The sequence below is a fragment of the Anomaloglossus baeobatrachus genome, chromosome 9 (assembly GCF_048569485.1).
Source record: "Anomaloglossus baeobatrachus isolate aAnoBae1 chromosome 9, aAnoBae1.hap1, whole genome shotgun sequence".
Lineage (NCBI taxonomy): Eukaryota > Metazoa > Chordata > Amphibia > Anura > Aromobatidae > Anomaloglossus > Anomaloglossus baeobatrachus.
In genome coordinates, this window is record NC_134361.1 from 146362038 (window position 1) to 146388078 (window position 26041).

The window sequence follows — 26041 nt, forward strand, 5'->3', positions numbered from 1 at the left end:
GACAAAGGTTGAGTCAACTTTAATCCATGTCAATTGGCTGCAAGTGTGATTTAGTTATTGCCAACACCTATTAGGTGCCACAGGTAAGTTACAGGTGCTGTTAATTACACAAATTAGATAAATCACATGATTTTTCAAACAGAGCCAATACTTTTGTTCACCACCTTTTTTATGCTTGGTGTGGAATTATATCCAATTTGGCTTTATGACAATTTTTTTTATTTTTTTTCATTGAAGACAAATTAAATGAAGATAACAATACCAAAGAATTTGTGATTGCAATAATTTTCAAGACGAAACTGAGTATTATCTGACAGAATTGCAGGGGTGCCAATACTTTGGCCAGCACTGTACATACAGAGCCTACAGAGCAGTATACAACTTCATACAGAGCAGTATGCAGCTTCATAAAGGGCAGTGTACAGCTTCATATAGAACAATATACAGCTTTATACAAAGCTGTATACAGCTACATACAGAGCAGTATACAACTTCATACAGAGCAGTATAGAGCTATAAACAGAGCAGTATACAGCTACATACACAGCAGTATACAGCTATATGCAGAACAGTATACAGCTACATACACAGCAGTATACAGCTACATGCAGAACAGTATACTGCTTAATACAGAGCAGTATACAGCTTCATACAGAGCAGTATACAGCTATATACAGAGTATACAGCTATATACAGAGCAGTATACAGCTACATACACAGCAATATACAGCTACATGCAGAACAGTATACAGCTACATACAGAACAGTATACAGCTTCATACAGAGCAATATACAGCCTCATACACAGCAGTATACAGCTCCATACAGATCAGTATACAGCTTCATAAAGGGCAGTATACAGCTTCATACACAGCAGTATATAGCTGAATACAGAGCAGTATACAGCTTCATACACAGCAGTATACAGCTTCATAAAGGGCAGTATACAGCTTCATACAGAGCAGTATACAGCTTCATACACAGCAGTATACAGCTCCATACAGAGCAGTATACACCTATATACAGAGCAGTATACAGCTTCATACAGAGCAGCATACAGCTATATACAGAGTATACAGCTATATACAGAGCAATATACAGCTACATGCAGAACAGTATACAGCTACATACAGAACAGTATACAGCTTCATACAGAGCAATATACAGCCTCATACACAGCAGTATACAGCTCCATACAGATCAGTATACAGCTTCATACACAGCAGTATATAGCTGAATACAGAGCAGTATACAGCTTCATACACAGCAGTATACAGCTTCATAAAGGGCAGTATACAGCTTCATACAGAGCAGTATACAGCTTCATACACAGCAGTATACAGCTCCATACAGAGCAGTATACACCTATATACAGAGCAGTATACAGCTCCATACAGAGCCGGCTGGGTGAGATGTGGGCTGGATGCCCCCAGGCTGTGTGCACGGTGTATGATGCTTAGTGGCACTTGTCATCCTGAGGATGAGGCAATGGAGCCACAGTGGGTGGGTGTAAAGTCTCTGCTCTGATTTTGTATCCTTGAATAAAATGTCGGTGGTCCTCCCCTCACCACTCTCCCTCCCCCGTGCAATCCGTCAGCTGCACCTCCCGGTTAGCTCTTGTGGATTAACTCTCCAGCTGCCGGAGCGCTGTGTGCCGTGTGTCGAGCTCTCTGCACTGCAGGCCTCCTTCCGGCGTGTGAGGGGTTACAGCCGGTGGTGCTGATGCTGCTGCTGGCTCCTGATTGGCTGCAGCCGGGAGATGCTGCATCCAGAGGCAGATAGCAGCGGCTCCGTCAGCCTCCTGTGCACAGTCCGGGAGCAGCCGCACCAGCCGCAGGCAGCCGCCGCACCAGCCGCAGGCAGCCGCCGCAGGCACCCACACCCGACACTGCCGGCACTGCTCACAGACAAGGGGAACGAGGACGCCATCTTGACGGAGGATATCTGAGGGAGCACAGACGGCTGCATTATATTTCACCCCCTCCTCAGAGCAGACCCCCACATCAAGAAGGAGGAGGAGGAGGAGGAGAGCCCTGCAGGATTTATGCTCAGGGAATCGGGATTTTTCATGCTAATAAGGGCAGATTTTAGTGATTTTTCCGGGTGATTGCATTTCTTGGAATTGTTCCTGTTTTTGCCCAGCACCCGCTGGTCACTCGCCACCTGCCTTCATAGCTGTCATTTTGCAAATGTTTTGCTGTCTTTTGGGCATTGTGTGTCCAGTCCGGGGTGGTATTGAGCAGTGCCTGGCTCTTATTCTGGAGTGTCTGGTGGTCCTGGCCCTGTGAGGAGCTGCCATCTTCAGCCTTACTCTGGGGGAGCCTCTGTCAGAGTTGGGTGCTGGGCTGAGCTGTCATCACACTTCATTTTGGAGTCGGATCTTATGATGCACAAACATCACCATTGCTGCAAGTGCCCAGAGTGTTACGAGGCCTCCCGCATGTCTGCCCTGCGCAGGATGGAGCCCCCTACATATGGAGAGTGGCAGCACGAGCAGTATGGGGGCGGTTATGGGGGGTACAGCTCCCAGACCCTGCCATCTCAGCCTGCCGTCACCCCCACAGCTCGTGGGAAAGCCAAGCTGGTCCCAGCCACGCGTGAAAACCTCACCCCAACTCTGAAAGGGCCCCCCAAAAGTGCCACCCCCAAAATGAACGGCAACAGCCCCAACTGGTGGCCAGAGTGTACGTGCACCAACCGTGACTGGTATGAGCAGGTGAGTGATGGATCTCTGCCCCCCTTCCCAGCCCCTAAGATTGTAAAGGCCGGATCACTCCACTGCACCCCAAATATGCGATCTGTGCTCAGAATCGCGCTGATCGCCGGCCTGTGTGTACAGGTGTCACAATGTCAGAATATACAAGACTAAATATTATATAAATATGTATTATTATGTAAACAAATCATATATAAGCCAGCTACAGCCCAATAATGTAACTGTCAGCACCCTCTACATACCTGTGTATGTGTATCATAAATTATGTCATATGTATATATGTATACAACTAATATAATGTCCTTCTTTCAAAGCTGTGGGGTAACAGCAAATGACTAATGTAGAATAATAGGGGTCTTTGTGCGCACTCCATGATGCCTCTCATGTAGGATGGCTGCCATGTCACATTATATAACATGTATGCTGCTACATGGGGAAACGCGCTGCATGTGGTGATGGAGGGCTGCCGCCTGGATCCAATCTGTATAACATGACATTGCCTGAGCCTTGCTTTTCCTTTTATTATGTAATCTTATTTTGGATGTTTTGCATCTAAAATGGCACACGGCTAAGTATTCTCCACATACGTGGATCCTGCACTGTGTGGGTGGATGCACATACGCGTTTCCTCACAGCTCAGGGCTTTGAACAGTCTCCTCTGAAGGTGGAAGGAAACAATATTGATACATCAATCACTGGGATATTGGGGAGCCAGTCTGTTTTTACAGACCTATAGGGGGGCAGGATTGTGCTTACTGGTTATATGCTTACAACTATTTAAAAAATCCTAGGAGGACTGGGATGAACTGTTGTGTGTATTACATATACATTTATCATGAGGCTGTATTTTATGGCATGTCTTCTACATATAAGACTGCATGGAACTGGCTATATGTCCAATTTTCACAATGAATGAGGACTGAGCAAATGAACAGAAATGATGTGTAATATTTGAACTAACTCGCTTCATGGTGAGAAGCAGTGAATGAGAATGTCCCCAAGGAAAAGCAGCTCTTCTTCCAGACCCCACCATACATACAGTAATATGTGAGAGCCTGTCCCATGTGCCAGACTGCACTAACAAGGAGGACTCCTCAACAGGTGCTCCCCTTTACTTCAGGTAGTTTGTCTGGAAAGCAGCATCACTGCCGCCATCCCATCCATCCGTGCTTCATCCTGGGCATCCAACAGATTTGTTTCTTTGACCTCCATCATTATTCTTTATTGCTACCGAAGCTCCCAGTAGAAATTCACATTTATTTTACTCTTTTTTTTGTCTTTACCATTTACTTTGTATTTCTCTTCACAATACAAAATCAATGTGACTGAATATACATTTGTATGCAAATATTTCTGTATATATACGTTCATTCATGTAGGTAGCCAAGAAAGGGGGAGTTTATGTTTTCCTGCATTACAGTCTGTTCAGAAAATGGACGAAGTAATCTCTGTGCTGTAAAATGGAGGCTCTAAGGAAGAGCACTAGTGGAAGAAAAGACATTTGTATGTTACGCTTCTAGGTCTTATCATTACATATATGAAGAACTTGCTAATTGCTTTCTTTAAATAATCCAAACAATTATTTAATCCGTTGTTGTATTTGGCCAATTGAAGTGCCATATGAAGCATATTGGACAGCACTGGGAGTGTAAGCATGTGTGTGCTAGAATAGGGCACAAGAATAATGTATACATGTTCATTGCGGAGTACCCATCTCAATATTTAGCAGGTGAATTCCAAAATAGCACCTGCATTTTTGTGGTTGTATGACAATGGCATAAAAAGCAAGCTGCGCAGTATTATAACAAGGGAAATTCATAGTTAATCCTAGTCTAACAGGTGACACTGGGGAAATAAAACATATATATATATATATATATATATATATATACTGTAATGTGTGTACATGTTGAATATACGTATATGCTGGAAAGAAGTTGCAGGATACACACACACGAATCTCATATATATATATATATATATATACACATCATATACAGTATATATGTAAACATACATGTGCATATATACACACAACATATGCACACACACATGTGTATATATCTGTACAGTGTATATATATATATATATATATATATACACACACACATATATATGTTAGGACCAGGAGGACGGGTAGGCCCAGGAGGTGGATCCACTGGACTGAGCACCCCACCGAGGGCAAGGTGCCCGGTAGCCGGAGCACTACAGATAGCAGGACAGTCCGTTCCGAGGAGTGGATTGAAGAAGTCCCTGGGACCACGGAGTCTCTGAAGGTAGTCCGGGTGATGGAGCTCAGGTTCGGAGGCCGAGATGATGTCAGGCAGAGTCCAGAACCAGCTGAGTGAGGAGGTCGGTCACCACACGGATCCAGGAATCGGAGATGGTAGGGACTGACGAGATGGCGGACAGTCACCGTTCGGGGTTCTAGAACCGTCAGGACCGGTTGGCGAGGCAGGAGCGACTCTACAAGAGAGATATGTGAGTACGTGACAAGGCACAGAGAGACCTGACTCCTAGCTTAGCAAACACGAAGAACAGGCCCCACCCACTTGGAAAGGAACCCCCTATATACCCTGTACTTGAATCTTCAATATCCTGTTGGAGGACGCTGGCCCTTTAAGAAAGGGTCAATGACCGCGCGCGCGCCCTAATGCGCATGCGCGAGGCCCGGGTGCCAGAAGCCAGAGCAGGATGCGGTGCACATGAGGCAGGAGTGCCAGGCTGGCTCAGCATCGCAGACGGGCGCCGGGACCGGGGACCGGGTTGCCTGGAGGACGCAGGTGAGGGAGCATGGAGGCCATGGAGCGGGGGACCGGGGAGCGTGGCACGGGAGCGGGGAAGCGTGGCAGAGGAGCCGGGGAGCGTGGCAGAGGAGCCGGGGAGCATGGCAGGGGAGCCGGGGAGCGTGGCAGGGGAGCCGGGGAGCATGGCACGGGAGCTGGGGAGTGTGACAATATAATCATATTCTCATGTGTGTCTCGTGAATTCTTTCCATCCTATACATCTATATCACATATACACATTGATACAGTGTGTATATATATATATATATAATATGTATATATAATAGCAAGTATGTATACGTATATAGTATATATATTGCTCTATTTACATACATTGTGTGCATCATGGCCCTGTACAATTATAAGCTGCCTGACAGCTGGTGACTCCCCTGGGGCAGATTACTGGCAGTGTAAGAGTTAATTATCTTGGGGAGGGAGGATGGAGTCGGAATTCAGTTACCATGGAAACCTCCTCCTCCTGCATAGATCACCATGTACCAGAATCTGCACACTCCCACCGCACCACCATGGCTCTGTGACTCCCTCGCTTCCTTTTTCCTTTTCGTTCTCTCTCTTCCTCAGCACAGCTCTTCCTCTTTCCTGTATGGTCTCAGTGGTGCATATGGCAGAGCAGCGGTACACAGTGAGTGACATCTTGTGGCGCCATGTCCTGTGTTGGTCACTGGTTTGTGCCTGGGCAGTCCAGATTCATCACAGGAGCGCACTAATACAGGTGTAGAGGTGAGGCAGTCGTTCTGCACGGTTCAGTACAATAGCAGGACGGTGTATGAGAGCTTTCATATATTTGCACATAATTCTACTGCAATGACATGATCCCCAAATTACAAGGTTTGGTGGAAAAATGGCGCATTTAGCTCAGAGAATTTGTAGCGCTATGAATATTCCTCCATTATTATCAGGTTTTATAATGCAACTCTGTGTCTGAAGAAATGGCCACACATATGATGTACATAGTTTGTTGGGAAATGGTGACACAGGAGGTCATGGTGGAGGTTGTGTTACACCCCCATGTTCCTCTCTATCTGCTGAAGAAATAATGGAGAAATATTGGATGAAGTGTAGGGCAAATGGGCTGTATGCAAAGTAAGTTGGCTATACACTTCATAAACCTGTCGGCTTAAACGTTCAACAACTATTCCTCCAATCCCCCTGTGTGTGTGGAGGATCAGCATGGCTAGTGTGGAGTAAGCCATGGACAGACACCACTAATGGTGGCTGATCTCCAGTGAGAACAAAAAAATTGGGCATATTGAAATCCAACATGAACAAGCCTCCTTGTCCCTCTGTTAAACTGTCATTAGTGTAAAATTGGAATGCTCGCATAGCCATTAGATGGTTGGCTTCTCCCACAAAAAACTGACAGTCATCTACTCTGGATGGCCACATGGTCAACCTTCTTTTACAATGATATTCCCATCTCCATGGATGCATAGCATTGGATAGTAACTGTAGAAACAAGCACATTTACAATGTATTATTTAAATTTGCAGCCATTCTTGAGATTACCACATTTGTTCTCTTTTGAGTTCATTGCCTAGGAAGCCATCCACCTCTGCAGTCTAGCTTGTAAGCCCAAAGATGAAGCTGGGATGAATTTGGATGTAACCGTGCACTCCAGCAATTCTATCAGGTTTAAGGCCTCTGCCACATTCACGTGAAAATCATGCACGTGCCGAGAGACACGTATTTCCCCTACGTGTTGCGTGCAGGTAAGTACTTGTCTCTGGTACGTGCGGAACACGTGTGTTCTACGTGTGCTATCCGCGATAGCACACGTAGAACCGGTAATTAACATACTCACCTGGTCCTTCCTGCTGTCCGCGCTGCTGTCTGTGGTGCTGATCCTCGGTCTCCAGCCCTCCCGTCTCCCCGCTGCTGCTGCTGCCAGGCAGTGAAGTGAATATTCTATGAGAATAATGAGCGGCGGTCGGCAGCAAGAGGCAGCAGCGGCAGAGACAGGAGGGCTGGAGAAGGTGAGTAAATGTTTTGGGTTTTTTTCACTGACACGTGTGTTTTCTCCGGTGCGTGTAACACGAGACCGCATCCACACTACACCCGTGTGGTATGGGTGCGGGCAATGTGACACCCGTGCTGCGGGAGAAAACACTGACATGTCAGCGCTTTGAAAAACGCACACACGTACAAACGCACACGGACACACGTTCCGTGTGGTTTTACGTGTGTGTGCCTGCTACAATAGGGTAGCATTGCTTAACGTGTCTCCGTGCCGCCGGTACGTGTAAAAAATGACAAACACGTGCCGGCGGCACGGATGTGTGTCGCAGGCCTAAAGCAGTGCTTACAAGCTTAATAGATAAGAGCTTGTAAGCACTGCACATGTTCAGCCACCACTGCCAGAATGCAGGGGTGGTGGGTTACAGAGGCAATGAGCTATATACAGTAGGAAAGAAAAGTGTTAATATCTCAGGAATGGCTAAAAAGTTTAATAAACAATAAATGGCAAAAAAGTTCTTGTGTTTCCAATCACTACCCAACAATACTCATATGTATGAAGATGGGAAGAGGCCTTTTCAAGCATTACTCGAGGCTGAGGAGGCAGATTTGCAATAAGCAGAATAAGCAGTATTATTGTTCAGATGCAACCGTTTAAAGAAGCTATAGGCTATGTCCGCACTTTGCGTCGAGGTAGTTGCAGTTGTAAACGCATCCTCTGGCAGAAATGGTTTTTGCCAAAGTTGGTTTTGACCACAAAAACGCGGTCAATAAGCGTGCGTTTTTACCGCGTTTTATGCGCAATTTAGATGCTTTTTCATTGCTTAAAGTCAGATGCGTTTTCAATAAAAAAGACACTACTAAATAAAATTTAACCATTCAAAAACTATGAAAAAAAATGAAAAAAATGATAACAAATATCAAGATTATTATCAATCAAAAAACTGCTTTTTTTAATTAAAATGATAAGTTTGTGATAATAATTATGCATAAAATTACATTTATTTATGGATTTTCTTAAAAATAATTGTCGGATTGTGTGTGTAAAGGGACATATCATGCCATTAATATTTTGCCAAAAACGCATGCAATTAATAGGTTCCAAAAAGCATGTTTTCTGCAACAAAAAAGCATGTAAAACGCTAGAATTTTGATGTTGAATGTGTTTTGCAACTTCTCATTGACCTCAGTGTTAGCAAACACTGCCCAAATGGCAAAAACAATTGACATGCTGCTTCTTTAAACGCTGAGTTTTTGCCCAAAAATATGCAAATTAAATGCTGCGTTTTTAACAGCAAAGTGCGCACAAGAAATCCCCTTTTCCCATAGACTTTGCTTGAAAATCAAAACGCATGCATTTTGGCATTAAAACTCTGCAGTTCAAAACTCTGCGGAAACGCAGGTAAAAACGCAAAGTGCGGGCATAGCCGTACACCCAAAATAAACGCTATTAAACCAGATACCAGAGCAGTAGTTAAAGCGGGCCTCCAATTACATGGAAAAATAATAATGCGGTAGTGTGCACAATGATCTGTATACCAGCGATGTACCTGCAGGCACACTGTACATACTGGTGGTATGTTTCTTTTATGTAGAGATTCTGCCATTTTGCTGTTGTTATCAAGGCAGAGTCTTATTGGTTGTCACTTTACATTTCTCAATGACTAATGGTAAGATGTCACTTTGGTAGCAAGTTCAATCAATAACTGACAGTTTTAACATTAGTTGCTGAGAATGTAATTGGAAAGTGGGAACCAATATCGCTGGTCTTGTTGCCACATTTACAGAAGAACGGGTGATGCTAAAAATCTGTATTTCCATCGTTCATATTGCAGAGACAATTCTTATCTCTGGGGACAATGCTAATCTTTTTGTGTGGTCTTATATAAAATAGTTTGTGCCTATTTTATCGGTTAGCACATAACAGTAAAGTCTATTACAATAGTACATATTAAAGGGGTTTTCTAAGCTTCAGCTAAATGTGTGCAGTCATTCTATGTGACTAAAATAATTTCTTCCTTTATTAATATATTAAAAACATCTTGAGACCGAAGATGAAGACATATTATAACGCAAAGGTTCTCTTAATGCGTTTCGGACTTAAAAATTAAAACCAACGAAGTCCTTGGTCATAAGTGACCTATGCCAGACTGGAAGCTGTTCATATAGAGGAGGTAAAGCCAGCCCAAAAACAGGAAATGAACAAAAAAACGGTAATTACTTGTGGGGAGGGTATAGTTAATTAATTCACCAGCTTAGCTAATTAGGATAGGGTGGAATGAAGGCAGAAAAATATATATATATAACAAAATAGTATCAGAAATATCAATGTGCCCACTGTGAGGATCCTACTCTTTTGCATGCTCGAGTGGTCATCAAATGTCTGTAAGTATGTGATATGAATAGTTGCTGCCACTTGCTGACTAGCAACTTTTTCTGCTTCTCTCAATATACTTGCAGTCACATGACAACGGCTTGAGCAGGCAACAGAGTAACAGAGTAGAAACCTGACAGTGTGCACGTTGCACACTGCCAGAATTCTGCAATCTGCAGTCACATAGAATGACTGCAGACATGTACCTGAAAGCTCATAAACCCTTTTAATCGTTGAAGCAAACACCAATACAGATGCTGAGTAATCCATAATTAAGAATATGTTCTTGATCCATCATCCGCATTCAGTTCTGAAATTGGTCTATGACTTCTGTTCTAGTTTATTTTAGTGCCATTTAACCAAACATGGAAGCTGAGCCAGGGCACCTCCCAAGTCAAAAAGCAATAATGCAGACCCTTATATTTAGAAGCTGACTAGATTTATTAATACATGACACATTTTATGTTTTGGGAGAGAACCTTCTTCAATACCAAGCGCCACGCTACAACTAAAAATACAAGTGTGATTGGCTAATCCTTAATATTGCTCTGAATGGTCGTAAAATCCATTATAGACTCAAAAGTGCAAAGCTATTACTTTGTAAGTTGGTCACAGGGGATCTCTTTTTTCCCTTGCTATAAGTAAAACAGCAATCCTCAAAAGGAGGGAGGCCACTTATAGATAATTGTATACAAAGCAAAAATAAGAGGCTAAAATGTAACTTTTAATCCTAATACTCTTAAAAACCTAGATTAGGTAACACGTAACCAAAAACTTTTTGGTGTGCTGAAATCTCAGATACCATATGATAATAAATATGATGACCAAGGAGCCTATAAGCATATAACAAAATAAACAAAAAAAAACAAAACACAAACAATAATTGAGTATGATTATTTAGCCCAAAGTTGGACAGTGGTCCACTATATGAGCACCAAAAAAATAATCCAAAAAACTCAATATAAACAACCAAGGTACTATATATTGGTCCTCAAAAGAGGATATCACAATATTTAAAAGTACTCTAGATGAGAATAATAGGAACAATCTCACCCATACTGTGTAGCTTGGGGTACATCAAAGTTTCCTCTGTGTGGGTCCTTCCATTTTCATGTTGTCACTGACCCTATGCATCCCTAGGGAAACTGACTTCACCTGTTGCCCCAAAAAACTTCCACCCTGACAAGGGCAGACCACATCTATAACCCACTTGGAACCCCTATAACATTCCTAGATACATTTCATCATATTTGAATCATCAGGGGACTCCGGTATTTCAATAGAGGTCAGAGGTTTTATGCCCAAGCTCCCAAAAGACACTATGGACAAGACACTGGGCAAGTTGTCCTTTATTTTAAGCCTCTTTCACACGTTAATCAAAAACCCACACGTTTTTCATTAACGTGTTAAAGATGCATTTAGCCCACCGTGTGCCATGATTTTGGCACACGTGTGTTCTCAGTGTGCCATCCGTGATAGCACACGGAGATCAGGCACTCCTATACCCACCTGTCCCGGTGCAGCTCTCCATGGTGCTGATGTCTCCAGCTCTTCTGTCTCTGGCCACTGCTGTCTCCACTCTGCTGTTAAGTTTAATTTACACCTGAACATTTTATCAGTATTTGTGAACCAAAACCAGGAGTTGGTCCAAATTACAGGAGAGGTGTATTAAAGTTTTTTTTATACTTGTCTTGCCCGGTGTAAGATAATGATCTTAAAATCCCACAACATCCCTTTAGGCCAAGTCATGGACACAATTACTTTTGAAGTCTTAGAGCATTATTGAAAAGTATCTATAGTCACCTATTTATTAAAAATAAAAAGTGACTTTTGGTCTCCATTGTTTTGATATGAATCAACTGTGTAGAAAAAAGTAGGTTATTAAACTATTTCTTTTTTTACATTGAGGTGACTGGGTGATATATGTCTTTCCTTTGGAGTAAATGAAGGAAGGCACTGATGCCGTGCTCCTTCACCAGGAGACTCCATGTAGGAGTGTAACTTCAGGTGGAGTGCACGAAACTTACGGGTTTCTTCAGGCTGGTGTCCATCACCCTGCTGACGGTCCTCGTTGTAGCACGCGCAACAACAGAGTTAATTTGGCAACCAAACTTGTTCAGTTTATTTTTCACAGACAGACATGAAAGACATGGCCTCACTCCTTGCAGTTCTGATTCTACGGCTTCTGGGGTACTCTTTCACATTCTGTCTCCTGCTATCTTGGAACTAGTCCTCAAGCTGCCGGGTCTGTTTCTCCATACCCACTCTTTCCTACACCTTTGTCCGCTTCTGGGCCCCGACGGCTTCTCTTGGTGACCAATTATCTAAACCTGCAGGGGTGAGCTATGGGCTCCAGACTTCTCGAAGTTACCTCAGAGTTCCCTGACTGGCCCTGACATCTTAGCAATGTCTTCTCTTATTTGAACCCTATTCAGAACTTGCACTCCAAGAGGCCTGCACTACTAAACAACCCACTTGCCACCTGTCACTCCTCCTCTACCTCGACTTAAACCTGTCCTATCTGATATCTAACCTACCGCTGCTCCAGCCCACCCGCTAGATGGCTCCTGCTAGCAAACCATCCCGGCTTTGCTACTTCGAGAACCTACACTCCTCTAGCAGCATTTACATGTTATGGCACATTTACAAAAATCTCCATCATATAATACAGTTAGTATAAGACAGCATAGGGATCCCAACCACCTCTACACATATGTCTGCACATTTCATTGACATATACTGGAAACATAAGGATAAAACGAGGTATCATTAATTAATTAGCTGAGAATAAAACATGATAACGAATGAAGTGTACACATAACACATTCATCTAGAAGGCTTAAAAGGAAATCTGTTAGAAATGTACCCCCTTTCAAATCATTTATGTAACTGTATAGTCCATTAAAATATAAGCCAGCCAATCTCTTTACGATCTCAAATATCTGCTCTAGCAGCGAGAAATCCCATTTTGAAGTTGAGTCTGCAGTGCATTGGGGCATGGCGATGCACGCCTAGTTCCTTAGCCTCAAGCTGTATTATTTCCTACCTAGCAGAACCCTCCTTTTGGCTGATTGATAGGCTAATAGCCCCATACCAAAGCAAATGACCTGTCTTTGAAATGCACTTTCTCTCCAAAGCTTCAAGCCGGTTAAGTATGCAGGCAGCCTCTTCAGAGAGGAATTCTGGTGCCACCTATTGTAAATAGCAGTCCTAAAAGTCAATATTGACCCTTTAGATAAAAACCCAAGCTAGAAACTTAATTTGAAGATGTGCTTCGAAGTGTTTGCCCCTCATCAGAGCAAAGGAGTCAAAACTGTATATCTTATTGAGAGGACTTTGACATTGGGTCAAGGGTACATATATGCTTTGTGAAGAACGCCAAGTTGGTGTAGGTAGACTTATGAGACATATATAGTTACATAGTTACTAAGGTTGAAAAAAGACCTAGGTCCATCTAGTTCAACCTTCCTCCACCAGTTCTACAAAGTCATTTATAACCAACAATGTTGTGTGTACTGAGGAAATCATCCAGCCCTTTTTTGAAAGCTGTTATAGTATCTGCCATTACTACCTCTTGTGGTAGGGCATTCCACAGTCTGACTGCTCTAACTGTAAAGAACCCTTTCCTATTTAGCTGTCAGAATCGCTTTTCTTCCACTCGCAGTGAATGCCCCCTGGTCCTTAGTATTGTCTTCGGAAGAAATAAGTCATGTGCCAGTACTTTATATTGACCACACATGTATTTATACATATAAATGAGATCTCCTCTGAGACGTCTTTTTTCTAAGCTAAACATATCTAACTTTTTCAACCTGTCATCATATGGGAGGCCTTCCATTCCTTGTAGTAGTCTAGTTGCCTGCCTTTGAACTGACTCTAACTTCTGAATGTCCTTTTTAAAATGTGGAGCCCAAAACTGAATCCCATATTCCAGATGTGGCCTTACAAGTGATTTATAGAGGGGTAACAATACGTTGGGATCACGGGATCTAATCTCTCTTTTTATACACCCTAGAATCTTGTTTGCTTTTGCAGCTGCTGCTTGACATTGAGTTCTGCTGCTCAGCTTATTTGTAATGAGAATACCCAAGTCCTTCTCCTGTTCTGTAGTCCCGAGTTTACTTCCATTTAATGTATACGCAGTTATAGGATTGCTCCGTCCTAGTTGCATTACTTTACATTTATCAACATTAAATCTCATTTGCCAAGTATCTGCCCATTCTGACATCTTATCCAGATCTTTTTGTAATATTATACTATCAAGGTCAGTTTTTAATATCCTACATAGTTTGGTGTCATCAGCAAAGACTGACACTTTACTATCAATCCCATCCACAAGGTCATTAACCCCTTAACGACCGCGGGCCGTAAAATTACGTCCTAAATGACATAATCTTACTGCCCGCGGTCCTCCGGCGGCAGCATGCCGCGATCGGCACACATCTCAGCTGATTTTCACAGCTGAGATGTGTGCCTGCTAGGCACGAGCAGAATCGTTATCTGCTCGTGCCGATTAACCCCTTATAATGGCGCTGTCAATACATGACAGCGCCATTATAAGCGCAATCGCGGTAAAGTTTTACTTACCGCCGAAACCGGAAGTCACGTGACGCGATCACGTGACTCCCGATAGTTGCCATGGTAGTACAGGGTCATGTGATGACTCCTGTACTACACATGAATTGGTTTCACTTTCGCTGTGCCCGGAGCACAGCAAAAGAGAAAGACAGCGTATCTGCTGTTTACAGCCTTCCAGCTGTGATCAGCAGATACTGCAGAGCGATCGGAATGCTGATCGCAATAGCCCCCTAGGGGGACTAGTAAAATAAAAAAAAAAAGTAAAAAAATAAGTTTTAAAAAATTAAAAAAAAACAAAAAAACCTAAAAGTTCAAATCACCCCCCATTCGCCCCATTAAAAATTAAAGGGTTAAAAAAATAAAAAATATACACACATTTGGTATCGCCGCGTTCAGAAACGCCCGATCTATCAAAATATAAAATCAATTAATCTGATCAGTAAACGGCGTAGCGGCAAAAAAATTCCAAACGCCAAAACGACGTTTTTTTGTCGCCACAACTTTTGCGCAAAATGCAATAAGAGGCGATCAAAACGTAGCATCTGCGCAAAAATGGTACCGTTAAAAACGTCAGCTCGAGACGGAAAAAATAAGCCGTCATTGAGCCTAAGATCCCGAAAAATGAGAACGCTACGGGTCACGGAATATGGCGTAAAACGTGCGCCACTTTTTTCGGACAAACTTCCGATTTTTTTTTAACCCCTTATATAAAAGTAAACCTATACATGTTTGGTGTCTACGAACTCGCACTGACCTGAGGCATCACACCCACACATCAGTTTTACCATATAGTGAACACAGTGAATAAAATATCTCAAAAACCATAGTGCTATCGCACTTTTTTTGCAATTTTTCAGCATTTGGAATTTTTTTGCCATTTTCTAGTACATAATATGGTAAAACTGATGGTTTCATTTAAAAGTACAGCTCGTTCCGCAAAAAATGAGCCCTCACATGACCATATTGACTGAAAAATAAAAAAGTTACGTCTCTCAGAAAAAGAATGGCGAAAAAAAAAAACGGAAAGCGAAAAATCGGCCGGTCGTGAAAGGGTTAATAAAGAGATTAAAAAGAATTGGTCCTAGCACAGATCCCTGTGGCACCCCACTGCTGACTATGGCCCATTTAGAGAATGTTCCATATATGACTACTCTTTGTTTCCTATCTTTTAGCCAATTCCTTACCCAGTTGCATATAGTTTCCTCTAGTCCTTGCTTCTGGAGCTTTAGTATAAGGCTATTATGTGGTACAGTATCAAATGCCTTTGCAAAGTCTAAATAAATCACATCAGCTGCATTACCAATATCCAGGTTTGCACTTACCCCCTCATAGAACCCCAACAGGTTGGTTAGACACGATTTATCTTTCATGAATCCATGCTGTCTGTCAGTTAATATATTATTTTCTGCAACATATTTTTGCATGTCATCCCTTAAAATGCCCTCAAAAACTTTGCATACTACTGATGTCAGGCTTACTGGACGGTAGTTGCCTGGATCTACCCTCTTACCTTTCTTAAATATCGGTACCACATCAGCAATCCTCCAATCCTGAGGCACCAACCCTGTTACAAGTGAGTCTAAAAAGATAAGATACAGCGGTCTGTCAATTACGGAGCTCAATTCCCTCAATATTCGTGGATGAATGCCATCTGGCCCTGGGGATTTGTCAATGTTTAATTTACTCAGATGTAGGCGTACTTCTTCTTGTATTAAATTAATTATATCGGGTGGTGAACTTTGATTTTTCACTTGTTGAATGATGCCTGGTACAGTCAGTTCCTTGGTGAACACAGAAGAGAAATGCCTATTTAATATCTCAGTCTTTTGTTTGTCCTCTATAACTAACTTGTTATTATATTTTAAGGGGCCAATACTATCCTTTGTTTTCCTTTTGGCATTAATGTATTTATAAAAGATTTTGGGATTTATTTTAATGTCATTGGCGATTTTTGTTTCAGTAGCTAGTTTTGCTTGTTTGATTTCTTTTTTGCATTGCCTATTGATATCTTTATACTCCTGAAATGCTATTTCTGTATTCTCAGCCTTCAAGATTTTAAACGCCCTTTGTTTTTGTTTTATTATACTTTGTACAGTCTTATTTAGCCATAGTGGTTTCTTTTTATTCCGGGACGTTTTATTACCAGAGGGTATAAGTTTTTTACAGGACTCTAGCAGTATATCCTTAAACTTTCCCCATTTATGTTCAGTATCCCCAGTTACCATGACTTTGTCCCAATCTACACATTTAAGCTCTTCCCTTAATTTGTTGAAATTAGCTTTCCTAAAATTCCAGGTTTTAGCATTTCCCCTTTGAAATGTTTTATTGAATATTACGTTGAAGCTTACCATATTATGATCGCTGGTGCCCAGGTGCCCCCGTACCTGTAGATCTGAAATTGTATCCGGTCTATTTGACAGGACCAAATCTAGCAAATTATCTCCCCTCGTCGGTTCATCTACCATCTGAGAGAGGTAATTGTCTTGAATGGTAGATAAGAATTTACAGCTTTTAGCACAACCAGAAGATTCTATGTCCCACTGTATGTCTGGATAGTTGAAATCCCCCATAATAAGAACCCGATTATTATTATTAGCTGCCTTTTCAATTTGTTCCAGCATTTCACCCTCTATTTGTTCAGGTATGTTAGGAGGCTTATAGCAAACTCCAATTAGCATTTTTCCATTATTCCCCTCCCCATGTACATTTACCCATACTGACTCTACATTGTTGCAGTTCCCCCCAATGTCATCATTCAACACATGCAGTGAACCCCTGGGAACTTAAATAAGCAAATAGCCTCTTCAGAGAGGAAGAGAGCAAGAACTATAAAGCCACCAAGTGGATATAGCAACTCTAAAAGTCAATATCACTGATCTGAATGGCTTTGCCACATGACTAAGTTTATTAAGCCAAACTGAAAACTAATTGCAGACACGTCTTTCCTCTGATGTGGAGCAAACACCCAGGCTGCCCTTACAACCCATCAGCACCAAGTGATTGTGTGGCAGGGGGTACCCAACAGATGGCCAAATCATTATGTTATGGGATTGTGCCATTTAAATGCCACTGTTAGCTATTCACAGAAGTATTTGACGCACCCCAGGGCTTTGGCGTACTCGGTCCCGGGCCTTGTATCACGGGGCCGTATCACAAGTGGCCAGTGCCCCGATTCCGTGACCCTGGGGGTCGCTTAAAAAGGGGGATTAATAAAAGGGAAGAATAAATCCAGCCTGCAGTCGGGCTTCAAAACAGACTGATTTTCATTATATAGATGTTATGTTTAGAGCACAATTGATCAGTTGATTAAAGGTTATAGTCCCCTTAAAGGGGCTAACAAGTACAGTGAAAAGTAAAACCAAAACTTTTAAAAAATATGAAAAAAAAATCAAAAACATATGCGAGTTCAAATCACGCCACTTTTGCTTCATTAAAAATAAAGATAATAAAAAAATACACATATGTGGTATTTTCCGAAAAGTCTGATAAAAAATAGCGGCACAACTTCAAACTTTTTTTTTTCTTCAATTTTATGACTTTTTATTCGCCACTAAAATAATAAAAAAAACTGGACATGTTTGGTAGCACCGTAATCTTACTGATGATGAGAATTATATTGTCAGTTCATTCTTACCACATAATGTATGCCATAAAAACAATTCCCCCCCCCCCAAAAAAAATTTAAGATTTGCACTTTTTTCAATAGAAATAGGCTGCTTTCCATTATTATATGAAAAGAGGTGCATGACCTCTCTCCCTATCGCACTCTGCTCACTTCCCACTGCAAGTAGGCACACAGAAATGTAAAGTGAGCACTGTGGGTGGTCCTGAGCAGCTCAGTTAACTTCTCAGATGCTGTGATCAATACCAACCACAGCATCTTAACATTTAATAATGTCCTGTCCTCCCTGTATAGCTCCCCTCTACACAGTATGTTGCACCCACACCGTATAGTAGCCTCCATACAGTATACTGACCCCGTAGTAGCCCCTAAACCATTTGATGGCCCTCACACTTTACAAAGGCCTTACATTAGCTCCCACACTGTATGAAAGATATCATAGTAGTCCCCACACTGTATGATGACCCCTCTATGTAGCACAAACACTTTTTCAAGGCCCCCTAAGTAGCTCTCACTCTGTATCATGGACCTTTAGTGGCCCATACACTGTCATGGCCCCTTTCGTGACGATCACACTGTATCATGGCCCCCTCAGTAGCTGCCATACTGTATGATGACCCCCTCAGTATTCCCCACACTGTAAAATGACCCCTTAGTGGCCCCCATACTGTATGATGATAACCTCAGTAGTCCCCACACTGTATGATTACCTTCTCTGTAGCCCCCAGACTACATGATGATGACATCAGAAACCCGACTCTGTAGTATGACCCCCATAGTAGCCCCCTCAGTAATCCCACACTGTATGATGACCCTCCCAGTAGCCCCCACACTGTATGATGACCCCCTCAGTAGCCTCCATTCTGTATCATGGCGTCATAACTAGCCGCACACTGTATCATGGACTCCTTAGTAGCCCCTACATTGTGTCATGGTCCTCTTAGTAGCCCCACACTGTGTCATGGCCCTCTTAGACGCCCCCACATTGTGTCATGGTCCCCTTGTAGCCCCACACTGAGTCATGGCACTCTTAGAAGCAGCCACATTGTGTCTTGACCCTCTTAGTAGCCCCCACACTGTCTTGGCCCTCTTATTAGCCCCCACTCTCTATGATAGCCCACCTAGTAGCCCCCACTATGTATGATGGCTTCCCTTTAATAGCTCCTTGTATTTATGAGGGCCCGCTTAGTAGCCTCTACTATTTATGATGACGTCTTAAGTAATACCCACTATTTGTAGAGGCCCCATTAGTAGCCCTCACTATTTTTGAGGGGCCATCATACATTATGGCCATAACACAATTTTAAAATAAAAAAAATAAACATCATATACTGACATATAAGTTCATCATGCTGCTCCGCTCTGGACCTGCCATTCTGTAAGCCACAGCACTAAAGTGACTTGCAGTCTACAGAACAGAGAGTGGCAGTACAGGGAGATCAAGTGTCCCTGCTGTGCTGCAGCGCTTAGGCTGCTTTCACACTACGTTTTTTTAACATGCGTCATGAACGTTTTTTTGCTGCAAAAGCGGATCCTGCTTTTACAGCAAAAAAACGCATGCAAACGCATGTGTTATTTTAAAGGATCCTGTCACTTTAAGTTTATGGGCAGGCATTGGAGTCATGTGATCGGGAGTGAGGGGAACTGAACGTGAAAGACTGGGAGCCGACATCTAACAGCTGTGGAAGCTCGTAACCAAGGTAAACATCGGGTAACTTGCTTGGATACCCGATATTTACATTGGTTACGAGCATCTGCAGCTGCTAGGAGCCGGCTCCCTGCACATGTAACCAACATAAACATCGGGTAACGAAGACCGCGGTTACCCGATATTTACCTTGGTTACGAGCGTCTGCAGCTGCTAGGAGCCGGCTGCCTGCTCCTTGCACACGTAACCAAGATAAACATCGGGTAACTAAGACCGCGGTTACCCGATGTTTATCTTGTTTATCGCTCTCAGGCGGGGGAGAGTGGAGAGAGACAGGGAGGGGGAGGGAGGGAGAGAGGGACTGATCACGCGAGGCTGGTTTCTGTGCATGCTCAGTAGAGCAAGCAGGATCCTGTCTATCAGCATGCCAGCGTTCACATGCGTTTGCGTGCTGTTTAGTCAGGATCCAGCAATTTGCACTATTTGGACGCAGCTCAAAAATGCTACAAGTAGCGTTTTTGAAATAAGTTAAAAAACTGCAAGTCGCTGGATCCTCACTATAACGCACGCAAACGCAGGTGAACGCATGTTGACACGAGTCCATTGCAAATGCATTGAAATGAAAACGCATTTGCACTGGATCCGTTTTTGCGTTAAAAAAACGTTCATCACGGATGTTAAAAAAACATAGTGTGAAAGCAGCCTTAACTGTATTGGCACGTTGTGCTCGCTCATACAGTTGAAAGTAGGTCCGGTTAGACTTCGCAGAGCACAGGGCCCAGGCAACTGCAGCCTCTGCCCCCTGGTAGCTACACTACTGCACCAAGGGTATGCAAAGATTCAGCTACTGCATCGATTCTCTTCCTACTGAGGAACCTTCAGGTATCTGGAAATTGCACCCTAGGATGAACCAGATTTGTGCAAGTCCACAATTCTCTTCCTGAGATCTTGGCTGATTTCTTTTGACTTTCCCATGATGCTCCACAAAGAAGCAGTGTGTTTCAGGTGTGCATTAAAATACATCCACAGATGTGTCGCTAATTAACTCAGAAGCTTCCAAAGATATGACATCATCATGGGGGCTGTCCCATATTGTTTAAAGGCATAGTACTCTTAGGGGTACTTTACACGCTGCGACATCGCTAGCGATTGCTAGCGATGTCGAGCGCGACAGCACCCGCCCCCGTCGCCCGTGCGACATTTGGTGATCGCTGTCGTAGCGAACATTATCGCTACGGCAGCGTCACACGCACATACCTTGTCAGCGACGTCGCTGTGACCACCGTACAATCCCTCCCTCAAGTGGGAGGTGTGTTCGGCGTCATAGCGACGTCACTGCGGCATCACTAAGCGGCCGGCCAATAGAAGCGGAGGGGCGGAGATGAGAGGGACGTAACATGCCGCCCACCTCCTTCCTTCCACATTGCCGGTGGAGGCAGGTAAGGAGATGTTCGTCGCTCCCGCAGTGTCACCCATAGCGATGTGTGATGCTGCAGGAGCGACGAACAACATCGTACCGGTGGCAGCAGCGATATTAAGGAAATGAACGACGTGTCAACGATCACCATTTTGGAACGATTTTGCGATCGTTGATTAGTGTTACACGCTGCAATGTTGCTACCGGCGCCGAATGTGCGTCATTAACGACTTGACCCCAACGATATATCGGTAGCAATGTTGCAGCGTGTAAAGTACCCCTTAAGGGTGCTTAACATGCTGCGACATCGCTAGTGATAGCTAGCGATGTTGTGCACGATAGCACCTGCCCTCATCATTCGTGCGACATTGGTGATCGCTGCCTTAGCGAACATTATCCCTACGGAAGCGTCACACGCACATACCTCTTCAGCGACGTCGCTGTGACCGCCGAACAATCCCTCCTTCAAGGGGGAGGTGCGTTTGGCGTCATAGCAACGTCACTGCGGCGTCACTAAGCGGCTGCCCAATAGAAAAGGAGGGGAGGAGATGACCCACCTCCTTCCTTCCTCATTGCCGGTGGACGACAGGTAAGGAGATGTTCGTTGCTCCTGCGGTGTCACACGTAGTGATGTGTGGTGCCGCAGGAATGATGAATAACCTCGCTACTGACCAGACAACGATTTTTGGTAAATGAACGACGTGTTACAGACCAACGATTTTTAACTCTTTTGCGATCGTTTAAGGTCGCTTCCTTGGTGTCACACGCTGCAATGTCGCTAACGACGCCGGATGTGCGTCACAAACACCGTGACCCTGACAATATATCGTTAGCGATGTCGCAGCGTGTAAAGCACCCTTTGGTGTATGAAAACAATTGACTTTGCAGAAATTAATAAAAATGCCTTAAAACATTCTCTCTCTCATTATTTTGGCATTTTAAAAATATAAATAATTTTGGTTCCTAATTGACCTAAAACGGGAAAGATTTATTCTGATTTCATGTCAGATAGTGAGATAAACATCTGACTCGCCCACCCCAGGGCTATGGGACACCCGGTGCCGGGCCGGACTAGTCCGGAGGTAGTCAGTGGTGGCGGGGCCCGACTCCGTGGCCCTGGTGGGTGTCAGTTTAAATATGGCTGATGAATTAAAGTTTGTGTTCGTGACGCCACCTGTGGTATGCGGCTATAAAGCCGCCGCTGCTGTGTGAGGCCTCCGGGGTGATGACTTGGCAGCAATGGTGGTACTGCTCCCCACAGGTGGAGCAATGCCCCGGGGCACACTGTTGGTGCTCGTGAGAGTCTATGGTGTAATGGAAGGCTAAGCAGATAAAATAACAGAGACCACTCCAAGGGTGCAGTTTAAGTTCTTTACTCACAATTCTTGTCAAGGCCGGCAGGAACCCTTGGACTGCTGGGACCACTGTCAGGGACCTCCGCCGTTTCTGGGTGATTCTTGGAGCAAAACCCGGTGCCCTTCTCTTAAGTGTCTCTGTCTTCCGCTGTCTTCCTAAGCCTTGCCTTTTGTAGGGTAAACCTGGCTTGGCCTCCACAACAGCCTCCAGGCTGGGGGGTCACCTGTCGGCTGATTACCCCTTTTCTAGAGGTTCTGCTGTGGGCTGTGGCCCGGGGAGTTTACAACTTTCCCTAGGCCTCGGTTTTTACTGTTTGGAGATGATTTTGCACTCCTCCGGTTTCTAGGGACCGTGCCCTGTTGCAGCTTGATCCCTCCACCGATGTTCCTGTGGAACAGGCCACCGCAGCTCTACAGCTACCCGTGGCCCTGGGACCCCTTCTGTTCCCTGCTTGGTGGCACCTGGACCCTCTGAGTCCCAGGATCTTCACCAGGAAGCGTCTCTTTCTTCGTTTCAGCTCCTGACTGACTTGGAGCTCTCGTCCTTTCTCTCCTCCTTGCCTGCCTCCTGCAGGCCTCCTTCTCCTTCCCCACCCTCTCTCTATCTACTCAAACTTGACCTTCCTTTCTGTGTCTGCTCTCGTGTGGCTCCTCCCACCTCCCCAGTTGCTAAGCTGTACCCTATAGGATCAGGGATGGGTCTTACGGCCCCTCCCAGCTTGCAGCATGGGAGGGTTTCTGCCACTATCCCTGGTCCCAGTGTGTTCCTAGCAATGGGTGTAGTGTAGATTTACCAGGGGACCGGTGTTCACTCCCTTCCTCACCCAGAATGAGCATCACACAGCTGGATGGGGTGCAATGACCTGTGGCAACGGTAGCCTCAGGGGCGCCACACTCCCCCACAGCGAATCCCAGCACGTCCTCGGGCTGAAAAGGCAACAAAACATGTGGAAGAACTGCAAAGACATTTTTGTTATGCATAACCATAAAGCAATTAAACATTTCTTCCCTTTATGGGAGGCACAAGTATTTGAACGTTGCAAACTTCTTACAAAGAAACTTCTAAGTGTGCACTTTCAGTCTATTGCACAGTTTGGGCACTTCCCCCATAATTCTGGTAGGGGGCACAACTGGTGCAACTATATACAACTTGGCTACAACAAGTCCAGTAGCCTGGCAGTTCGTTCAGCTTCCTCAAGCTACAAAAACAACATACTAGCCACTAAGTCCAGTGGCCTGGTAACACAGGACACATACACATTCACCGGGGACCACATTCCAGTTCCGTGGCCCGGTACACATACACATGGGGGGTGACTTCTTCAAAAAGCACAAGGGGCAGTAAGGCAGGGCAGGGTGTCATCTTCGAAAAGAACATTAGGGCAGCACAAAAGGGACATCTTCACAAAGAATGAGGGGCAGACAGGGGCTATTTACAGTTCAGCATAATTTCTTTTCCTTTTCACTCACGAGGATAGATGCGGGGGTCCCACTCCGGCATTGCTCGGGGCAACAGGTATGCCGATGAGATTATTGCCTGGGTCCCCTGGTTGCTGGCCACTGACCTTCTGCGAGGCGCCGCAGCCTGAGTGGAAGTGGGGGTGCTTGCAGGCATAACACGGCGTTCCTGCAAAGGGCTGCTTGTTTGTAGGGGGCTGTTGCTGTGATCTTCGGGGTCCTGCTTTGGCCGTGCACCTTGCATCAGACAGGCCATAGAGATCCGGGTCTGTGTCTCCTGCGTGGCTGTTGCAGGCCCGTTGCACAGTTCTGCGGCTTGGTCCTGCTTTGAGGTAGTGCTGCGGCTGCTGCTGACAGGGGAAGTGCTGCACGCTGGCATAGTGCGGCGCCACTCCAGTTCTTCTGGGGCCGCCTCTTCCCGCAGGATGTGGACATGCAGAGCGTACCAGCCCCGGCTCCCCATCAGCCGGGTATACTCCACGGCGTCACCCGGCTTAGCATCTCGCTCTGGGTGGCCTCTGGGCAGGTGCTCCTCAATATCACGTCGGGCCACAAAAACATCTTTACCCAGTCTGGGCTCTCTGATGAAGCCCCAGCGTCCTTTCTGCCGGAAGTCTATCACTAGGCCCCGTCTCACTGGGCCCTGTGACCCCTTGAGGGCCTTTCGGATTTGATCCTTGGAGGCCAGGTTGGACGCCTCCTCGGCCCTCCGCTTCTCCTCCCGGGCCTCCCGCTCCCGCTGGTACTCCTTTACCAATCTCTGGCAGGTCAGCTCATTTGCCAGGGGGGTCTCCTTGGGCCGTAGTGGCTGCTGTAGTCTCCCACTCTCAATGGGCGCTGCGTCCCAGTTCACTCCTGGGGATGTTGTTCCCAGGAGGCTTACAGGGGGACTCGGTAGGGGGCCCACTAACTGCTCGGGGTCCACCCCTCCCCAAGCGCCATCTTCGGGGGTTTCAGGCAGGCCTCCGGTGCCCCACCGGGCATCAGCGGGGCTGGCGGGGAAAGCTAGCGGGACGGTGGAGGGACTGGGCGGTGGCGCTTGGTAGGGCAGTGGGTCCGGACGGGTCAGGGTTTCTATTAGCTCACCCGGTCGCTGCTCCGCGGCGTCCATCCTGTGGCCCACGCTCTCCGGCACCATCGGATTTTCTCTCCGCCGGTCCACCTCCGTTTGCATGCTGTTCAGCCTCCGGGCCAGGATTTTCATCTCCTCCCTGAGCAGGTCCAGCTCCGGATCCATCTTCCTGGTCCATGGTGCGCACTTCTGCAGCCTCTCTGCCATTCTGCCGACCTGGGGAACGCTTGCTGGAACACTGCTCGGGTGCTCGACCACGCCACTCGGCTGCACCCTTTCCCTTCTCGGAGGCGGGGCCGGAGGCTGCACTAGCATCTGGCGCCAGACTGGCGCCCAGCCCATCACGGCCGGCACCGCTCCGCTTGCTATGAGGTACATTTTGGTTCTTGTCTGGTCTGGCATCTAGACTCTTGCTGCCAGCCGGCCAGCTTCTCTAGTCGCCATATCTTCTTCTTCCACCTTCCATGGTGGGCACCGCTTCGCGCTCTTTTCTTGGACAAGGGGGCGGGGTTTCTCTTCGCGCCCTTTCTGCAGGCACGCCCCCCTTCTTCCCGCGCTCAGTGGCTTCAATGGCGGCAGTCTCTCACAGTAAAACACAGGCTATTTCACGATTCTTCAGGCGCACAGTACCCGGTGGGACCAGGCACGAAATCCTGTTCGTGACGCCAAAGTTGACTCGCCCACCCCAGGGCTATGGGACACCCGGTGCCGGGCCGGACTAGTCCAGAGGTAGTCAGTGGTGGCGGGGCCCGACTCCGTGGCCCTGGTGGGTGTCAGTTTAAATATGGCTGATGAATTAAAGTTTGTGTTCGTGACACCACCTGTGGTATGCGGCTATAAAGCCGCCGCTGCTGTGTGAGGCCTCCGGGGTGATGACTTGGCAGCAATGGTGGTACTGCTCCCCACAGGTGGAAACGAGGATGAAAGAAGACGGGTTTTTCAGCCGCGCTATGAACCACACCGTTGAAGATTCCTTAAGATATTTTTATTGAGCCATCCAACGCGTTTCAAAGGCATGACCGCCTTCTTCCTCAGGGAATA

The 26041-nt window shown here is 45.4% G+C and overlaps 1 protein-coding gene across 1 annotated transcript in view; it reads left to right on the forward strand.

Moving 5' to 3' along the window:
* The first annotated feature begins 1766 nt into the window (after positions 1-1766).
* The window catches only part of DLG3 (discs large MAGUK scaffold protein 3), a 557827-nt gene continuing 533552 nt past the window's right edge, over positions 1767-26041 (forward strand). The window contains exon 1 of the mRNA XM_075324895.1: positions 1767-2716. Within this exon, the coding sequence (XP_075181010.1) occupies positions 2384-2716 (333 nt within the window). The 5' untranslated portion in view covers positions 1767-2383. The remainder of the gene's footprint in view (positions 2717-26041) is intronic.